Genomic DNA, 21,473 nt, shown 5'->3' with positions numbered 1-21,473 from the left:
GGTATGTGCAAGAAACTCCCCTGAACTATATATTTTTTTGCACTTTACCCCATCCGTGCAAATTGATTGACTGAAAGGGACAATGAAGCCGATGAATTTGTTGCTGGGATCGGTGGGTCTCCTGTCATAACTCCATCATAGCTGTTACACCACCCGTCAGATCTGTCGGCCATATATATCGCACTTCTCTGCATCATTGCGTCAGCCCATCGCCGTCACCGCCTTGCCCGCCGTTCAGCTCACCTTACTCGCTGGTCCATTCCAATCTCGCCGGTCCATTCCGCCATCTCCATAGCCGAGCACACCGCCGTCCGTGTTTCGAGCACACAACCGTCCACAGTTCACCGCCGAGCCCCTTTGAGCTCGTTGCCGCCTCCACAGTTCACGGTCGAAGTCAATCGAGCTTTCATCACAGCTGAGTCCTCCCCGCACAAGCCGCTATCATCTGAGACCAAGCCATCCCGCCAACCTCGAATTTCTTTGGTCTCTTCTCTCTCTCTCTAGCTCTCTGTTTTGGGTTGTGTTGGATGAAAAACATCTTTTGGCAGAAAAAAAGGTAAGAAGTGTATAAGTTAAAACGACGTAGTGTGTTATAAGGGTAAACTGGTCTTTCAAAATTTTCGATGCCGGAAGCTGATATCATGGGGGTAAATTACAACAAAATCAAAGTTCAGGGGGGTAAACTGCAACAAAATCATAGTTCAGGGGTTTTTTTTGTAGTTCAAGGAGATTTTTTGTAAATGACCAATAATTCAAGACGGTTTAATGCACTTACCCTGTAATTAATTATCCTAGGAAATAGCAATATTGACGTGACCACCTATCTAGATATCATCAAATCACATACTAGGATAACGTGGAAGAAATTTATAAGAGGAGTTAAAGAAGGTGATTCTCGGTATATCCTCTAACAAAGCCACAATTTTTTTTTTTTTTTCATAAATTTATTGTTTATGTTATTGTCTTAGACAAGAAGCTGGGCTTGTCTTGATGAAGACATTTCAATATCTTATATTATTGCATTGAAATTTTATTTATAAAAAGCATATGGACCATAAAATATTCTTTGTAGGATTAAAACAATTATTAATCAAAAGGCAGAATAAGTGAGAGTAACAGAAAAAAGAAAAGAAAATATATTATTATTTTAACCATTTTTGTCAACACAAGTAGTTGAATTTTTATGATAATTAACTCAAAATTTTCTTTTGATCAAATAAAAATCAGAAAATATGAGCTTGATTGATAATATGTTCAGATTTAATTTGAAGGGACAACAAAATCAAACGGTGGGTGAATCAAACTAAAAGTGGCAAAATAATAACATCGCTCGAATGAGGCCAACCATAAACAATAGCCCCTTCCGAATTTAGGGAAACATCAACATCCAAACATATATATATTTTTTTCCTATCAACATCATAACATTTATGACACAAAAACAAGTAAGAAAATTTGTTATAACCTATTTATTCCCAAACTCCAAACAAGACAATAATGAAATTAATTTACATGTAAGTCAATAGCACTCGTTAAGGGAGAAATTATTAGATAATTTTGGACCACTAATATTTAGTGGATTAATTAAATACAGACTTTTGATTGCGAAAATGGTCTAACAAGAGTATATTAATAAATTACAAAATTTCATAACTAGAGAATTTTTATTGAATTAGTCCACTAAGTGTCAAATAGATCAGAATCATCTAATAATTTCTCGTCGTGAAGGTGCTAAAAAAGAAAGCTTGACGGGCAAAGATATAACTTTTTAAATATTTGAAGAATTCAAATGCTCAATTGAGAAACAATTTGAAAAAATGTACAAGTTAGCTTTTTTAACAATTAATCATTTTATATATTAATATATATATATGTGTGTGTGTGTGTGTGTCATATTTATAGAGCAAAATAGAACTAAATTCAATTTAGTCCTTCAAGCTCCAATTCATGTGGTCCAAATTCAACTCCTAATTGCCCGGCTGGGAATTGAAAAGTGGACTAGAGATTGTAGGTGAAAAAGTGTTAATTCCATTGGACGCTCAACGTGCAAAAGTGAGACACACACATAAATTCAATTTCAGTTCCAAGCAATATCAAGAATCAACCACATATGATTCAGAAAGTTTCAACCACACACACTTGTGTAAATTAATACTACAACGTTTTACTTTTATTGTAAACTTACACAACCAATTATTTATATTATTTTTATTTTCACTCCAACTTGTAACATTTAGTATACTTCCTAACCTTGTAATTGGTTGGGAAAAACAAAATTTTGTTTTTTATTTTATTTTTTTACTACTCCATATTACGTAGTCATGTAGCACGTGAAAGGTCGGCCAGACACGTGAAAATTTTGGCATTACGGCAGTACCCAGTCTGTCTCTCCGAAAGTGGTGATTAGAGTTACAGGTTCGGCTGCTCTCTCGAGTCTCAACAGATTAACCAAGTTAAGGGCAGTCTAATTAATTATTAAAAATTAAATCAAGCATAAGCATGTAAAATCTGCTACAGCTTTGTAGCAATAAAGATCGATAGTCTCCTAATTTTACTTAAATAAAAATCCTTCAATAATTATGTTTTAACAATAATTAATTTGCCTATCAAGAGTCCTTTCAATTCACAAATGACTTGAATTGTAACTGCTAAATATTACAGTTGAAATTCAAGTGCATTAATCAAGTAATCTCATAAATAAATAAATAAATAAAATAATCAAGTTATCAAACATTTTATGTAAAACCAAAACAGCAATTTTAATTTAATAGACACGTTATTTACAGTAATTAATCCATGATTAAGTTTGTAAAGTAAAGTAAATATTTTTCAAATAATGACGTGAGTTGAAAATCATGAATATGTCATTAACTATGTTAAATGGTCTTTAAAATTTAATAAAAAAAATACTCCTCAGCGACTGTAAACTAAAGGTTAAATGTTTCCCTATTATGTTAAATGTTTTTTCTTCTAATAATATTAGCAGCGAACACATGGACAATCATATTAGTAAATTTTTTAAATTTTGATTGGTAGCTCCTTATTTTGAGCTAAACTTGAGTGGGTTATATTTATGGGTTTAAAAACCTTTAAAAAGATTTTCATATAACTCCAATATTTCCAAAACATCTAACCGACATTATTTGCTTCATAAATTCAAATATTTCTGTATAAGCAACCGCAGGTCGCTTTATCTTCGAATCAGACTCTGTTCTTATCATTAACCGGATAAGAACGAAGGTAAATTTTAGGGCAGAAAAATAAATACTTAGTTGGGACCCACTTAAAAACAACAAAAATTTGTGGCCACAATAAAACTTTAAGAGGTAACATTAAAAAAAAAAAAAAATTGTCAGTTGACGCACTAAATTTTAACACCATACTCTACAACATTATTAATATGTAATGAAAAGTGGATAGAATCAGAGTTCTACCTGTAGAGTATTAAACTCATCAATGAAGTTGAGCAATTGACCCCCTAACCATCAAGAATGGATTGCACTAGAAAATGTGGTTTTAACAATAAAAAATTTGTCCCATTTTATCCAGAAACCATATTTAATATATATTTAAGATAAAAAGTAATTAGCCCAATTACAAAATGCTTCAAAATCAATCTTTTTTTTCTTTTTTTTTTTTTTTTTTTTTTTTGGAAAATGAAGAAACTGATACATATATAAAGCATAATTACATGGAACGGGCCTTTGCCCAAAACAATCCAATAACTTGGAAAAAAAAAAAAAAGAAAGCCCAGCCCATTAAAACCCACAGATAACCCATTCAAAATCAATCTTACTTTCCTCATACAATGCATAGTGAAGAATAGAAATCAAAATCAGTACCGACCTGTTTAGGAAGGTCTGTTTCTCTGCCATTGTGTGCCATACATGGAAAGAAAGGAATCTTCTCAGAGGGTCGTGCTTGCTAGAGTCTGTTCCGCCATAACTGCAATTCTTAAGCTTGGCTTCCTTCAAGACTGTAATACGTCTAGAAGAATCCTCACAGAATGGAACATCTCCCACTCCTGCTGTCGCCCACCACCGCGTCCTCCGGATTGAAGAAAATACCGGCTTCCTTGCCGGAATCCTTGACCTAGGGCTCTCACCGGATTGTAGTGCTAATAACCTCCATTAACAGATACAGTCCGTTAATTCTGGTTATTAGTTATTGCTTAATGTTTGGGTTTGATATTCGGGTTGGGCCTGGTCCCTTGTTGTCCTCAATTGGGCTTGTTCTCCCCAAAGGGCTGTTTGGCCAATTGGTCAACACTGTAATTACATTTATATTTATGAAAGTTGCTTAAAATTCCAAAAAAAGAAAAAAAACAAATTCACCATTTTCACATGAATAAAATTTTGAACTAAGAATGGAATGATAAAGAAATAAAAATTGATTTTGTTCAAAGGCCCAAAATTAACATTTTAACTTCTTTCTCTGTTTGGTTTTTTTAAAATGGAACACAATTAACATTTAGCTCTTCATTTAAAAAAAAAAAAAATTATTTGAACTAGAAATCTCTAATTTTAGTCAAGGGATTGCAGATATATATAAGTGTCTAAGCTCATAGCATCAACTTTGACAGAACTTCATTGTGTTAGTGGTCTTTTGCTCCATAAATTGGATGGCCCTATTTGTGCTCTTGGAGAGTTGCACTCATGAAGAGCCGCTTTTGGGAAATCACTCTTAATTAATTGTTTATTTGGAAGAAACTTAGAAGAACTCGAACCTTGGTGGAACCTCTTTTTAACTTTCTACAACAATGGCATAAGTATTTTTAACGGGGAATAGATTTCAGTAATAAGAAACAGAGGACTCTGCTTTCTAGGAACATAATTTCAAATAGTCGCATTTGCGCAATCTTACTAATGATTTTATGAGCTTATTATAATTTTTATTTTTTTCACTTGTAATTTTTGGTCTGCTTCTTCACCATATGTTCCTTTTATACATTGTCATTCTCTTAATTGTCTCTAATGCAGACTACACTACTCTAAACCACTTTGCACAATAGTACTTGACCACTATGGTATCATTTGGTCAGGTAAAAAAAAAAAAAAAACGAAAGAAAGAAAGAAGAATAGCGATGTTAGCTAAGAATGTCTGCAAATGGTTAACTGGACTAATGGATATTGAAGCTGGCTCCTTTAGCTTTCAACTTTCAGTGGGTTTTAAGGCACATAAATAATGTTACGAAGTCCTGAAAAAGCAATGAAAAGCATGGTAATGCAAATTGCTCTCAATGGTTTTGTGATCACAGACTAACGATATGCATTACCGAGCAAGCAAGATGTAAACAGTGACGGACCTAGAAAATGTTCTAAGGGGGGGCGGCCTTTTAATTTGTTGGGAAAATTTATATAGCGGATCTATTTTTATAATTTCAATAGGGTTTTCTTCATAAATTTTAAAAAAATTAAAGTATAAAATGCAAAAGAAAAATTCAATGAGCACAAATTGTAATTTTAGTGGGGGTATCTTCATAAATTCTCAAAAAAATGAGGTGTAAAATAATAAAAAAAGAATTCTGTAAGGGCGAATTGTAATTTTAGTAGGAGTATCTTCATAAATTTTAAAACATTTGAAGTATAAAATAAAAATATTAAAAATCCATTGGGGGTGGATGTCGCCACTAATCCTATGTTGGGTCCGTGCCTAGATGTAGACAATGCAATTTCTTAATGTTGATATGGAGATTGAATAAAGTCCATTTACAATTTGAAACGAGTTGAATGTGCTTATGGTTGCACTTAAATGAAGTAGATTTGTTTCTCAAACAACATTCAAAAGCATGCCATTTTGAACTTGACCGTTCAAGTAAAACTTCATTCCTATCAATACATTGGTAATCACAATTAGTTTGTGATACGTGCAAATTAATCCGTAAAAGTATTTTAGGTGCAATATAAAATGCAGTTGGAGTGATTCATTTATGCAGCTGTGCGGAGCCTGGATTACTTAATTAGTTGAATGCAAGGCATTAGCTGAGTAATGGAATTTAGTTAATATATGTAAGCTAGTTTTATATACCAAGCAACATTGTAGTCATCGCTATAATTTATTCTACTTCTTATTTAGCAGGAGAATGGTGTGCATTAGATGAGATTAATCGCATATACATATGTCATTTGGTTACAAGAAGGAAAATTCGACGTCCAGTTAGTGAGCAACATTACTATTGTATTGTGATTTACCGTGTTTCTTTACTGGTTCACGTCTGTTTCTAGCTGTTTTGTTGTAATTTTTTGATATAATATCACAATGCTCAACTGTATAAACTTTTTTGACAAGTGAATGTTGAGTGTACTTGAAGCCAAATGTCATTTCTATATTTCAATTCCATTTGCTCATGGTATATTGCAAATAAGATACACTACTCAGTCAATGGTAAACGATTAAAATTGAATAGAAATGGTCAAATTTTAGATTAATTAATTTAGACATCCCAGAGCCATATATATACTTACACTGACATATATATATATATATATCTCTTTTTCTGATACACCCTTAGTTACTCCATTAACGGATTTCATCTAGTATCCATCAGTTGCAATTTCCAAAGTGCTTACTCAAACTACAACTACCCATACCAACACCCATAACAAAATAAAAACAGTTTTTTGAACTTGGTCCGCACATCAGCTCTACTCTGATTTCTTGCCACACCTAGATGTGTTTTAAATATTAAACATTAAACATTATATCATATTGATAATTTTCATAGTTATAATTTGGTCACGGACTTGTATGCACCTAGTTAAAAATGGTAAATGAGTAATTGACATTGTTAATTCTCAAACTAATTATGTAGTGTTAGATGACGTGATTCTCGACCAATCACAACGATTCGTGCCACCACTTGATCCAACCACTTTCTCCAATTCGGAGGCCTAAACATCCAGCGCACCACTTTACTACGGAGGTAGGGGTAATGTGGGTAATTTCGTACTCCTCTGCATATGGTATATGGTCCTCAATGATTGAGCCCTAGAAAGTGGAGCTCAACCCCATAAGACATGCTATTCTCAATCCTCTAGCTGTTTTTGAGTGGAGTGCATTTTAAACATTGTTAAAAATATGTCAGGTTGTATCTTCACCGGCATGATTGCTTGTTCCCCATTTCTTCTATGCTTCCATAACGGACATCTACGTGCTCCACTATATATTATACTCATATTTGTGTGTGTCTATATATATATATATATATATATATAGTTGTAGATGTCTGGAAGAAGAGTGTACTTGAAATAAGACAAAGTTAGGAACCAAGCCCAACAAATTAAATTGATGCAAGGAGTTGTGGGAAAGAAAAGAAAAGGATTCTTTACTTAACTGGCTCACTACTAACTATTGCTAATACATATATACATGCGTACATATATACATGGATCATGTATGTATAAATTAATGTATATATGTATGTATATGATGCTGGCATCGACCCTTAGTGCCCCTCACAAGTAACAACACCCCCTACTTCTTGAAGTTCCTTACGCCAAGAATCTATTTTCCATTGGAGCCACGCTTTGTTCTCCATTCACTTCACGCACTCTGACTGATATGGAGAAGAATTCTTGGTACAGCCACCGCCCAACACAATTTACACACACACACACACATATATATAATTTGGTTATTTAATTTGATAGTAAGTTCATTTATAGAGTTTCAAAAAAAAAAATAAAAAAAAAAAATAATAATAATAAAAAAAATAAAAAATAAAATTTTTTTAGGGACGTGCAACCCTAACTGCATGGAGTCAAGTTCAATGTAATTATTTGATTGCGTGTGACTGTGAGTAGCGCTGGTTCCGGACTTCATTATTTTTTTTTAATTCTCAGGTCACTAAAATTAAAAATGTGTTTGTGGATATCATATTATCATGCGATATAAATTTCAGAACAGTAGTTACCTCCTCATGATTAAGGGCAACTTACACAAACTACCCTTTGACCGTTTGACCACAAGGGATCAATATAAATTTATATTTTTTTACTTTAAAATTAAAATATTTGTTTTTAATGAAAAAAATAAAAAATATTATGCATTGGCAAGTTTCATTTTTGCCTCTCAAAAAGTGGTACACCCACTCACTTCCCTACACATCACCGGCACGTGCAACCACCACCAAACCCACCTAAAACATCTATTACCACCAACAACACCAGAACTAAATTGCAAAAGCTACAAAACCATCGGCAACAAAACCAATCACAGACCCAAATCCAACCACAGAGCCACAAATCATTCCGAATTCCTTCACAAAATTCCACGACCCTTAGGGGTCGAAATAGACCCAAAAACAATTAGTCGTTACTTAATCAATCAGAGTCGATGGGTAACGCTAAATGCATATTATTGCCCCTCGTCGATGCCGATGAATGCGTCGGCAATGATGGCGAACAACTGGTGGAGATAGTGGTTGTAGTAGAGGAAGGAACTGGCGTGGAGAACGTAGGTGGAGCAGCCGGAGAAGAGGGTGAGGTGTGGGCCCAAAATGTTGTAGATTCCGCCACAGAGGACGCCGAAAACGGCGAAGGTGGTGTAGAGGGCAGTGTTGGCGTTGTTCGCCACCGTGTGGTCGACTTGCCCACCATCGCCCATACCTGATAGGGCATTGAACATGCCAGGGCAACAGAAACACACCAGTCCGATAAGACCCACCTGAACAAGGGGCGAATTGTATCGGAACATGAATGATTTTTCGGCGACTTGGCTTGGCGTCGTCCCAACTTCGTTGTCTCCTTGGAAACCCATGATTCGATTGAAGTGTTTAGAGAGAGAAAAGAAAGTGATGTGGTAGGGAAGTGATGGGGTGTACTACTTTTTGAGGGGCAAAAATAAAACTTGTCAATACACAACATTTTTTATTTTTTTCATTAAAAACAAATACTTTAATTTTAAGGTCAAAAATGTAAATTTATATTGATCACTTGTGGTCAAGCGGTCAATATGGATCTTTCTGTAATATTGTTATAATTTCTATTTACATGCACAATATAAAAATCTCGAGGGTGATTTGTGTAATTTGCCCTATGATTAAAGAGGAACCTCCTAGCTCTGTTGATGCTCATGTGCATGTCATTAGATCAGTGTGCTCTGTTAATAATAAAAAAAAAATTAATAATATGATCCAATAATATTATGACACTTCAAAGAAAAGAGAGAGTTTTTCATTGCGCATAAAGTCGTATTATTGATTTAAAAGATTACTCCATACATCAGGTTTTACCAAGTTTATTTGATTTCATAAAACCAGAATTTTAAATAAAGCCTGTTTTCAATCCAAAAGTGAAGCCAATTAATAAACTTTTGGCATGCTTAGGATTGCGGTTACAAGGATTAGACGCACTATTATTAGCAAAATCTTGTGAAAGATCTAAGTATCATGTGAAAAGGTTAGGATGCATGCACCACCAAAATATATGTAATCTCAACCGTTGAAACTTATATATATATATATATATATATATATGACAGCAGTCTGACATGCAATCATTGAAATGCATTTTAAGCATAATAAGGTGAACTTTTCACACATTACAAAATCATGTCAACTTTAACGATGAAAACAATGTACTATAATTTACCCAAAAACAAAAAAACAAACAAGATTTGTTAAACAATGGACTAAGCTGGAGAAAGCACATGTTGCAGAGAATAAGAACAACCCATATTTGTCCACTAATAGGGATTAAAACAACGTAGCAAGTGATATTCGTCTTACTTACAAATTGTTTTATCCGATTCCATTTTTAACATTTAAAATATATAACACAGTGACATGATCTCACCACTCCAATTCGAGATGTAAAGTTAGCTGAAATAATAATTTTCTTTGCAAGATACATAATGTGATTGGAAATGTGCGTGGTGAGCATATATACACATACGAGTAAAAGTCAATTGCTATTGTTATCAAACAAAACTTGTGAGTGTGATTAGCGACAATTTGTTCTTTTTTATACAGTTGCATGTATGTTTGCATATCCTAAAAAGTCACTTGGTACAATAAATATATATATCATATATGTAATCTCTACTGTATAACACTGTATTCTAATAGTACTCCAGAGTATAATTCAGTGGGAACGTGGCATCTCTCCGTACCTTTACCAATCGCTAATCATTTTTATTTTACAGGAAAAAAACACTTAATCATTTGTAGGAGCATAAGATATTAGTGATCCAATAATTTGTACGCATACAGACGGCGCAAATTTTGGGTCATGGTCCATCCATCAAAGTATTTACGAATAATATTTAATATAAGGTGGATAGGGTTAATTGCACATGCAATTGCTATATGATCGAAGAAGTGTCTAATATTAAAAAAAAAAAACATGCAATTAACCAGAACCACACATTTTAAAAGTTTAAAGCACCATTAATTGTGACTCAAAAAAACACTCCCGCCATCGCTTTCAACGAGTGGGGTTGTATGAAAAAATTGTTTATATGATGGCTTGAGAAAGTCAACTTTATTAGCCTAATAAACGTGGAAAGTTATGTCATGGGTAATTGATTAATGAAGGTTAAATCAGTAAGTTCAGTGAATTTATTAGATAGTTTTGCAAAAAAACAGTCTCACAAAAATTTATTATTGTAATATTTATATTGTAAAAAAATCTCAAAATTAACTTTTGTTTGATTAATCCATGGTCCAAGACTAATTTATCGCAAGACGATACCAAGGGTGTGACCTAGGAATGCGTCACCTGACGCCACTACTACGGCTTGAAAGAGGCTTGTTTCTAACTTTGACTTTATAATTAATTAAACTTTCAAGAGTATAACTGCACCATATAAGACTAAGTTAATTAGTTCCATATGGGAGTGGTTTAACTTTAAGTATAAAAAGTCATTATTGAAAGGTTGATATTTGTAGAATAAGTTTTCGTAAGGGGCAACAATGGGTGTTTGCATTTGGCTTGTGAAAAAAAAAAATGTTAACACTTGATTTTTTTTTTTTTTTTTAAAGAACATGCAATACATGTCTTTGACAATAAAGAAAATATATATATATATTTTTGAACGGTGCATGGCTTGTAACAGAGTTGGAGCTAAGTACTATTTTATTTAATTTAATTATTGTTAGTATTTTTATAATCAATAGACTCGTTATGGAACCAATCAGAAAAAAAAAAAAGAAAAAGAAAAAAAAAACAGAGTAAGCTAGAAAGGGAAAAATGAAGAAAAAGGTTTGGGGGGTGAAGCTGCGAAATGTGTGTGGGGGTGCCAGGCTTGCACTCTAATCTTGTACAAGGAATCGCTGGCAAAAAGTAATGGGGGGAGTTTGCTTCAAAGCCAACCGAATCTCACTCCTTTCCTCCCTCTCAATCTCTTCCTACTTGTTACATTGCATTTGCACCTCTCTCTAAATATACATGTATATACAACTGTATATCTATACATTTGCATATATATATATGTATAACTTCCAAGGTTGGAAATGCTAGCTTGGACATACACATTCACGGTTACTGTTCACGGGGGCGGCTTTTTAACACACACTAACAACACCAACCCAACCCCCTCTAACCATTCACTCCTCTCTCTCTCTCTCTCTCTCTATAATAACGCCCACTCCGTTACCTTAATTGCCTGCTCTCCTCCACACACAGTCTCTCTGTCTCAGCTTTTTAATTTAGTCAGTGGTGAATGAATATGGAAGTCCAAGAAGAAGCTATGGTGTTGTCTAACGAATACACACACATCATCATCAAAGGAAAGCGCACCAAGCGTCCAAGACCCTCCTCTCCCCTTTCATTAACCATGTCTACTACTTCAATCTCATCATATACCATACCACAACTCCAAAACAGCGGTGGTGGTGGTGGTATTAGTGACAATTCAGGTGGCCGATCGTTTGATCCCACCACTTCCTCTCCAACCAACTTGGTCCAATTGACACAAACTACGACGGAAGAAGAAGACATGGCCAATTGTTTGATTCTTTTGGCTCAAGGCGGCCAAACCCCTAAACCAGCCCAGACGGTCAACAAGGCGGCGGCGGGCCCATTATACGAGTGCAAGACATGTAACCGGTGCTTCTCTTCGTTTCAAGCATTAGGTGGACACAGAGCCAGTCACAAGAAAGCCTCCGTCGCCGGAGAAGAAAAAAAGGTGTTAGCGTTTATGCAAGAAGAAGATTATAAATTCAACCACCATAGTACTACTGCCCTTTCTCTTCAAATTTCTAACAGGGTTTTATTATCAAGTAGTAATAACAAATATTCTAAGGTTCACGAGTGTTCGATATGTGGAGCTGAATTCATGTCCGGTCAAGCTTTAGGAGGTCACATGAGGAGGCATAGAAATAGAAGCATGCCATCAATGGGTACAAGTAGCAGTAGTAGTCCTGCAGACTCATCTCAAGATCAAGCCAAGAAACCAAGGAGTAGTAGTAGTAATGTTCTATCATTAGACCTTAATCTTCCAGCTCCGGAGGTGGACACTGATCATCCCGAATCCAACTTGATTCCTTTCTCCTCCAAAGGACAACTTATCGTCTTCTCACCATCGTCTTTAGTTGATTGCCATTACTAATTCATGTAATTCTTTCATGGATTTATCTTTTCCATGGCCAACATCAATATTGTGAATCGTTAGCATTTCATTTTTCATAAACATGATTAATTGATCGAATTCTTTATATATATATTTCTGTAGTAATCAGTGTAAATTGTGGCATTCATTTCATTCACACAATTCACAAAAATGTTGGTTATTCATCATCTTTTGTTTTTCTTCTTTTCGGGGTTTGAAATCCATTTTTTTGTTTTTTTCAATGTGTGGAATTTGTGTGCGTGTGTGTGAGAGAGAGTCCATTCTGAAAAGTGTTAGACACAATTAATCAACTTACCAGCACAACGAAAAGAGGTGGGGTTTGGTTCCCAAATGGTTTCATTCACGTACAAGAAAGCTGAAGTATCTGCTAGCTTCATTAAAATAACAATCAATTAAATACTGTAGTAAGTTCACGCAAACGGTGCAAGTGGTTGGTTGCTCTATATTTGCAATTCGTATTCACACCTTGCACACTCACCCTCCCCTCTAACATCTAACATTCAAGGTACTCAAAAAAAAATATAACTTCCTTTCTTTTAGTATAATTATGGTTTATGGATCTGTACTAGCTTCTCTGTCATGCCATCAAGTGACATGCCTTAATTAATGTCCAATTGAACCAAGTTTCTTTAAAACTCCCTTCGTCCCTTAATAATTATCCACCTTTTTTTTTTGAATTATTCTAAAATACTTGTCTACTTACTAAATTTAAACAAAACATTTCACAACTTTTTATAAAATATCCTTAAAATTTAAAAAAATTTCAAACTTGATTTTATATATATTTAAACTTGAAAGGGTAACTTTGTAATTTTTAAAAGAGACAATATAATAATTACATGTTCCCTCAAAAAGTTCTACTCCCCGTAAGAGACATCTATTATAAGACGAAAGAAATATATATATATATATATATGCTCTCCAGTCTCCATTAATGAAATGAGTAATTTTTTTTACTAGTGCTTCGTTTGATCATTCATTAATGAAATGAGTAATTTTTTTTACTAGTGCTTCGTTTGATCATTCAATCCAATCCTAGGGAGCATGACCACTGTTCCCACACAAACAATCACTACCTTACGTTTTGAAGAAGTTAACTATAGGTATATTTATAAGAGATTAAACGGTCTTTCTGGGAAATGACAGCAAAATTGGTCTGGCTTTTGCCTAATATCATATTATAGTATTTAATAGTTATGGAACTCTAATGATCACAAAGAGAACACATGGGTGCATCATAATCCATGCATTCTCTTGCCAACACAAAGCCGTCTTTTAGAATCATACATACAGTGCTATAATAAATTTTACTTCCATATTTATATATATATATATATATATATATTTGGAAAATTAATTTTAATTCCATATTAATAATAGACTCATACATGATTTTTCCACTTTATCACATGTGAAAAAGTACAATTCAACACTGGGAGCATGTGAATGTAGCATAGCATCCCTACTTGCTCAACACTACACTTCCAACCAAAACAACAAAACAAATCCAACCAAATTCTAATTTTTTTTTGTTCCAAAAATCAACCAAATTCATGAACTACATGGTATCCTCTATGATCAATCCTACCAAAAGGGCAAAAGTGCTTTTATGGTATCCGTGTTCAAAGTGCACACTAAAACACATTTATTGCACAGCGTACACCTGAAATTGTGAGGGTCCACAGTTCCAAAGCATTCTGTTTTTCCAGAATACTGTTGTAGATAGTAGATAGTAGATAGTGTGGACCAACGAGTCCAAAAAAGTGCAAAATACTGGAAATGTTTTTGTTGTCATAAAGTAGATAGGAAATAATGCCACCATTCAAGGTAATATAAAAGATGACAGCTTTTTTATACCTCCTTTCAATTTATTTTTCGCTCTGTTCTTTTCACTAATTAAAGAAAAAACATACTACATTTACCCCCACACACACACACACATATATATTTTATGCATAGAGAGGGAGAGGGAGAGAATTGGGGAACTTAAAAATAGAGGCGGTGTCATCCAATGCCTCTAGTGTTTGTTATATGCATTTTTTGGGGCCTTTGAAAAGCCACGCATGTCAGCATTCACATACGAGAGAGAGAGAGAGAGAGAGAGAGAGAGAGAGAGAGAGAGAGTCATTGACATTAATTAGCACATGCTTGGTGGTTAGTAGTTACATGAATGTCTTAAACTCTTCAGAAACTCTCGAGTATTAATGGGTCACAAGGAAGCACTACATTTGATATATTAAAGCTAGGGTTTTGATGCTTGGGCAGTGGATAGTACCGGTCACTCAAGGGTGGAAAATCACCTCCAGTGAAATAGTGTAAATATTTGTTCTATTTTTGTGAATGAATAGTACTTACATAGTGGGTAAAAAATTAAATTTGCCTTATACAGAATTTTTGTGTGTATATATATATATATATATATATACTCTTTTTTCCTCCCTTATTTCTTCTTCCCTCCATCCTTCATTTCAGCAACCCATTTGAAATAAAATTGAAATCCTACCACCTAGCCCTTCTTCTCTCCCAAAATATCAATCAACCCAGTTTAGAATTTGATTTCTTTCCAAATAGATTTTGATTGAAATCCCGCCACCCAGCTACCCTTCTTTTCTCCCAAAATATTAATCAACACAGTTTAGAATTTGATTTCTTTTCAAATAGATTTTGATTTCTTTCCAAATAGAAACATGAAGTAGGCTTTATTTCGAAATAGAATAAGCGATTCTATTTCCAAATTGAAAGTCAGATCAGACTTCCCTAAATTGAAGCAAGATGTACGATTTCTTTGTTTCTACCATTCTTATGGAAATAAGATGATTTCCTTAAAAATAAAATTTGAAAATCATACTTGTATCCCAAATTATCCTTATTTGCTACATCATAACAATTTCTCAACATTTTCGTAACATATATCCCAACGTATTTGTAAAGTTGTGCATCACAATATTTTCCTAAAGTACATCCCAACATTTTCGTACAAACATCCCAACTTATTTGTAAATTGCATTCCAACATTTTTCTAAAGTGAATCCCAACATTTTCTTAAGTTGCATCCTAACATTTTAATTGCTGGTGTATCATTTAAAATGGTACTATTTTCTTCTTCTTCTTCGCCTCATACCGCCGTTCTTCACTTCTTCTTTTTCGCCTCACTGCCATTCTGGTGCATCCCAACATTTTCCTACGGTGAATCCTAACATTTTCCTAAGGTGCATCCCAACTTTTCCAACCTAGCCTCAGACATTCTTCACTTCTTCTTCGTTTTCCCTTATTCGAAATTCAAACCCTAACCCTCAGACCTTCCTTTTTCCCTTCTTGTTTGCCTCAGACCTTCCTTCTTCCCTCTTCTTCTTCGCCTCAGACTTTCGATCTTCACTTCTTCTTCTTCACCTCAGACCGCCGTTCTTCACTTTTTTTTCTTCGCCTCATCACCGTTCTTTACTTCTTCTTCTTCGTCTCAGACCGCCATTGGTACTATTTTCTTCTTCCCTTTTAAAGAGAAAAAGGAAGACAGCCACTTTTAGAGAGAGAAAGAGAGACAGCATGAGAGAGAAAGGGAGACAGCCGTGTATTTTAGAAATAATATTTAAAGTTTATATACATATGAAATACAATATTTAAAGGGGTGGTAAAAAATTAGTTAACCAATTTTTTTAATTGATGTGACACATTCTCAGCCACTTATTTCAAATGATGGAAATGGTTGCACTATGCAACTGGAGGTGATCCTGGTCCCTCACTCAAGTAATGAAAGGAGCTCATGCTAGCTCCATGTTGTTCATATGAATTTCAGTTACTTCATACAAAATAAGTGCAACACTTTTTGCCAATTCCTCACTTGTGTGGTGTTACTAAACCAATCCTACAAGTATGGCTCAATATATAACTCTTCTGTATAATGCCTTTACTGATTTTTCTTTTTTATTTTTTACATAAATAAAATATCATACTAACACATACTTAACTTACTCATACACCCACTATATATTAGTCTTCTCTTCGTCTCTATCTCCTTAATAACTTTTTCGGATACAAAATTTGTGTGTACAAATTTCTGACATGCCCAGTGAGACCTCTCAACCTCTCATATCTATCTCCTTAATAATCTTTTCAACACCTATCCAATGCTCTCAACAATGGCCTCTGAGACCGTTCAACACGCTCAAGGCCCGAAGAATGCTAGTAAGAACGCCAAAAATTTCAAGTGCAAATTTCGTGTCTGAAAATCTAGGAACGAAAATGCAGATAAATAATCAATTTTATTAATATTTAGAAAAGAGGTATAATTATTCGTGGTCGATTCTATACAAATAAAATCTTCCTTTGATTAAATCTCCTTGGAAAGTCGACCTAAGGGCTGTATGAGCTTGATTTTGAACTAGTGGTTGAGCTTTCTTTCAAATCTTCGAGGTTGAAGAAGACATGATTGGATTTCTGATCAAGGGCCAATGGAGCTTGATCTCGAACGACAAATTGAAAGTTTTCAAAGAAGAATGACGTTTGTGTGATGTGCTTATTGTTCTTCATCTTCAGAATCATTGAATGTTGAAAGGCTTTGATGAAGAACGACACTTGTGTGGCGTGTTTCGTCTTTAGAATCTTTGAATGTTAAAGGGTTTCAATGAAGAACGACACTTGTATGGCGTGCTTGTTATTTTTCGTCTTCAGAGCGTTTGTTGATGCAGAGATTCAACAAGCAGGCTTTTGTGTATGTGTGTGTGTGTGTGATTTTTTTTTTTTTTTTGTCTCCATTCAGAAATTTGTATGGTGGGCTTGTATTTATAGGCCGAAAGGTGGGAAGTTTAATTTGAAAATTCCTTATAATTGTGCTATTTTCCATAAATAAGATATTTGTCTCATTTTATATGGAAATCGATTCAAATTTGAATTTGAATTAAATTGCATTTTCTTTAACGGTTTGAACCTTCAAGATTTTGACACGTGTCCATTGATAGGCCCGCTTTCATGAATTTTAATTAATCAATAATTTTGACTTCTTGACCAATTGGATGAGGATGAGACAATCTCAAAATTTTAGTCTCTACACTAGGTATTACCCAAAGGTCCTTGGTGGCTAGCCTGGTCCTTGTCTTGTACGTACATAAGCATGCAGGATCGATACTCTTAGGTGCCTAAGGGTTTATATCTCTTTATCGAACCATGCCTTTAAGTGGCATAGGGACATTAATGACTCTGTCAAAGCATTAATAGTGATGATATGGTTCTCTGTCACGTCACATTGTTCATTATCTCACTGGTCAGGGGCCATTGTTTGTGTTGGGCATCTTCTACCTTTTTATCACATCAATTGTAAATGTGCGAAAAGACACATTCATATCTCGATTTTCATTTGACAATTTGAGTCTTCAAGGTCTAGGTGAAGTCGAGATTTAACCTGATATTGTGCCAGGGTTTTTATTCGTGACTTATAATACCCCTAGTTTTCAAAAGGATAAAAAGGGAATTTAATTTTGTTTTTATAGCATTTTGATTTAATTATGTGACTTATGTGGTTTATTTGCTTAGTTGATTTAGTGTGACTTTATTTTAAATTAATTGGTTAATTGTTATTATGTATTTGTTTTATTTAATTAGTTAACTGTAATTATTTGTTGGTTGGTTTTATTTAATTGTTTAATTGTGATTAAATTTACTTCTTTGATTTATTGGTTTTAATTGACGTGTCTTTGGTATATTATATTTGGTAACTTTTATATGTTGTTTGTGTCGTAGGGTTTTATTATTTTTTTGTATTATTAGGTTGCCGACTTATATTAGGGTTTAATTAAAGCCTATAGAGATACGGATATAATCAGACTTAAGATTGGGATGCCTATATATATATCCTGATACGTCTGCTAGGGTTGGAAAGAACTCTATTCACGTGATAAAGTTTTGAGAGGAAACCAAAGAGAGGTCTTGAGAGGAAAACTAGAGAGAAGCTTAAGGGGAAACAGAGAGGGTTTTGATGATAGCTTGTGAGGCTAACGAATAATGAAGGGGTTGGTTTTGGATAGAATCAAGAAGTCACAGAGGAGGGAAACAATGGTCAGAGGAGGATAACAGTGTTGGGGTTGCCGGAATTTAGAGACCCGGCGTTAAAAGGTTTCAAACCGAAGCCAAAAGGCAAGTTTCATTCTATCTCCTTCCTATAAACTTGTGTTCTGTGCATTCTCTATAGTCTCCAGGAATCTAATTTAATTATTAAAACGGATGTTTATGCATGATAGAGTTTTTGTACAATTTTAAACCCCTCATCGCTTTCGAAACTATGAACTGTTGTGTTTTTGTTTTAAATTTTTGTCAATAATTTCACAAGGAAATTTAAGGAGTTTCTAGGGTTGAATAAACCTGAATTGAACCTTAAGAATGTAAGAAAAAGTTTTGGAATGGAGGGTTGAACTTCTCCGGAAGCGAAGAAAACAAACGGAGAAAACATAAACTGTTGCGATCATGGTTTAAGCTTTTGATAAGTAATTCATACTAGAATTGGAGACGTGTTTAGTGTTGTTAGGACTTAAATTAAACCTTAAAAATCTTTAACAAAGGTGGGACAGAGGACTGAGACCATGCCGAATGCGAAGAAGGCAATACAGAGGAAGCAGAGAAGGAAAAACGGAGGCTGGGGAAGTGGAGGCGGCTCCATTGAAGTGGAGCTGGCTCCACAAAGTGTTGAGGCGGCTCCAATATGGGTGGAGCCGGCTCAACTTAAAATTGGAGGCGGCTCCAATTTTGGTAAGTGCCCAGAACGTGTTTTTTGGTGGTTTTTGGACTGCAGGGGCTATAATGCAATACTGAAGTTTAGTTGGGGGTTTTAAAATATTACATATAACATATTTAAAGACCCAGGAGTAATGGTTTAGGCTGTGGGTAAGGGACATCATGAATTATAAACATAATTATGCATGGTGTCAAGGAAGGAGAAATATTTAAATTTCTAGTTATTTAAGCTAAATGAATGGACTGAAAGGGAAGTTGTTCTTGGAATTTTATATCAATGACCTATATAATCTAATCAAGTTCTAGGAACGATGGTTTCTGCTGTGGTTATAGATATCATGAACTTTAGATAAAAGTTACATGCTATCAGGAGTTGAAGGAATTTTAATCACTAGTTTTGTTTTAATCCAATTTATATGGATCTGTATAAAATACTTTTGGGGGTTTTATATAATGTGTAGTTTAGACTTCTGAGTGTCATTATATCCGGCACAGGATTTACAATTGAGAATTAAAGGGACGTCATGAGATTTGAAGATTAATTTACATGCCGTCAAGGATTGAGAAGGATTTAAATGCTAGTCTTCGTTTTAGCAATGTAAATGAAGTAGTATGGAAGTATTGGTTGGGAATTTTTATTATAATATGCTCAGGTTAAAATTCTGAATATTATTATGTCATGCCATGGATGATAAATGAGGAACTGCTAAAATTACTGTTCATTTAATTATGTGGATATGGATGATTTAAATTGTTGATTATGTTTTAGCAATTTAAATGGAAGTTTTATGGATATAATCATATACTGGATGCATAATGGGATCTTAATAATATCTATTTTCTATTATGCTGGTTTCTGGATATATTTGATGTTCATTTGAATGTGCATCATCTGTGGATCATATGCATGTATGTACCGGTATGGGACGGTGACATACGGAGGGACGGATTAAATCAAAATGCTAATTCCAACCCAATTATACATACGGAATGTAATACCCCGATATTTTAAAAAGGATTTATTAATTAAATTAATTTATATTATATTATTATTATTATTACTTTTAAGTGATTTGTTTTATTTAATTAGGTGCTTGATAGTTGTGATTTGTTTTATTTAATTAAGTGCGTAGGTAAATTGTATTGTTTTAATTAAATTATATTTTGTAATTTTATTTGTTAAATTTATATGGTGTTTGATTTGTGAAATGCTAGTTAGTGAAGTGTTTATTTGATTTGCGTGATTTTATGTTGGTGTAACTTTATTGTTAATTATTGGTAGCTATTAAATTTAATTTCATTATTTTAGGTATTTAAGTTATTTGGATTGGGATTAAAGGAAGTTGGACCAACGGATGTGGTATTGGGCTTGAAGGAAGCCTTGTTAGGTTAATTGGTAAAGGCCCGTGGTTGGGAGGATATTTAACAATTATCTTTGCATAATTATACCTATATAATTACATGTGTATATTAATTCATTATTAAATCATGTGTAGGGGCATATATGTCAATATAATTATATATTGATATATATAGGTATATATAATTTATTTAACTAATGGTTATATATGGAAGGTAATATATATATATTTATATTAAAATATATGTATGTATATATATTATTTAAAAGATAAATATTATTTATTTTATATGATAATCCTAATGGGAAAAGGATTTAGGTTTTTGGATGTGTATAAATAGACATATAAGACTTTAGGGTTAGGAGTTTTTCCACGTTAGAAAAATACGAGAATTAGAGAGAGAAAAAGAAGGGCTAACGAGGAGGAGGCCGGATCAAAGAACGTAAGAGGAGACCGGATCCGGAAAAGAAAAGGCGAGTTCTTCTCTACTTCTCCACTTAGAACTCATAAACTTATCACCTTGATTATTGAAATAATAATTGTATTGTATTGAATTAAATTATTAATCGAATTAGATGAGCATGTTTATTTTTTTGAAATTTTTTTTATAGATTTAAACATGTGAATATATGTATGAATTGTTTGGATAGTTTAAATATTATATGTGAGGGAAGGTTAATTAAATTTTATTTCTGAAATTTTCTTATAGTTTGTTTTAACTTTATGTAGCGTGATTAATTAAATTAAATGGACCAAAATATAATTACATATATTTAGTTATGGCCAAAATTAATAAATTAAGCTTGTGGATTTTTCCTAGAA

General features: G+C 33.8%; 1 protein-coding gene across 1 annotated transcript; it reads left to right on the top strand.

The window, feature by feature from the left end:
- Positions 1-11,473: 11,473 nt before the first annotated feature.
- Positions 11,474-12,643, top strand: LOC132285205 (zinc finger protein ZAT5-like). The gene has a single exon (XM_059787378.1). It carries the CDS (start codon positions 11,662-11,664, stop codon positions 12,547-12,549), a length of 888 nt encoding a protein of 295 aa, XP_059643361.1. The 5' UTR covers positions 11,474-11,661; the 3' UTR covers positions 12,550-12,643.
- The last annotated feature ends 8,830 nt before the right edge of the window (positions 12,644-21,473 follow it).

The sequence above is a fragment of the Cornus florida genome, unplaced genomic scaffold, assembly GCF_030987335.1.
Source record: "Cornus florida cultivar Cherokee Brave unplaced genomic scaffold, ASM3098733v1 CherokeeBrave_3.0.0_Hap2_Chr02, whole genome shotgun sequence".
Classification (NCBI taxonomy): domain Eukaryota; kingdom Viridiplantae; phylum Streptophyta; class Magnoliopsida; order Cornales; family Cornaceae; genus Cornus; species Cornus florida.
This window is presented reverse-complemented; position numbering and strand designations above follow the sequence as displayed.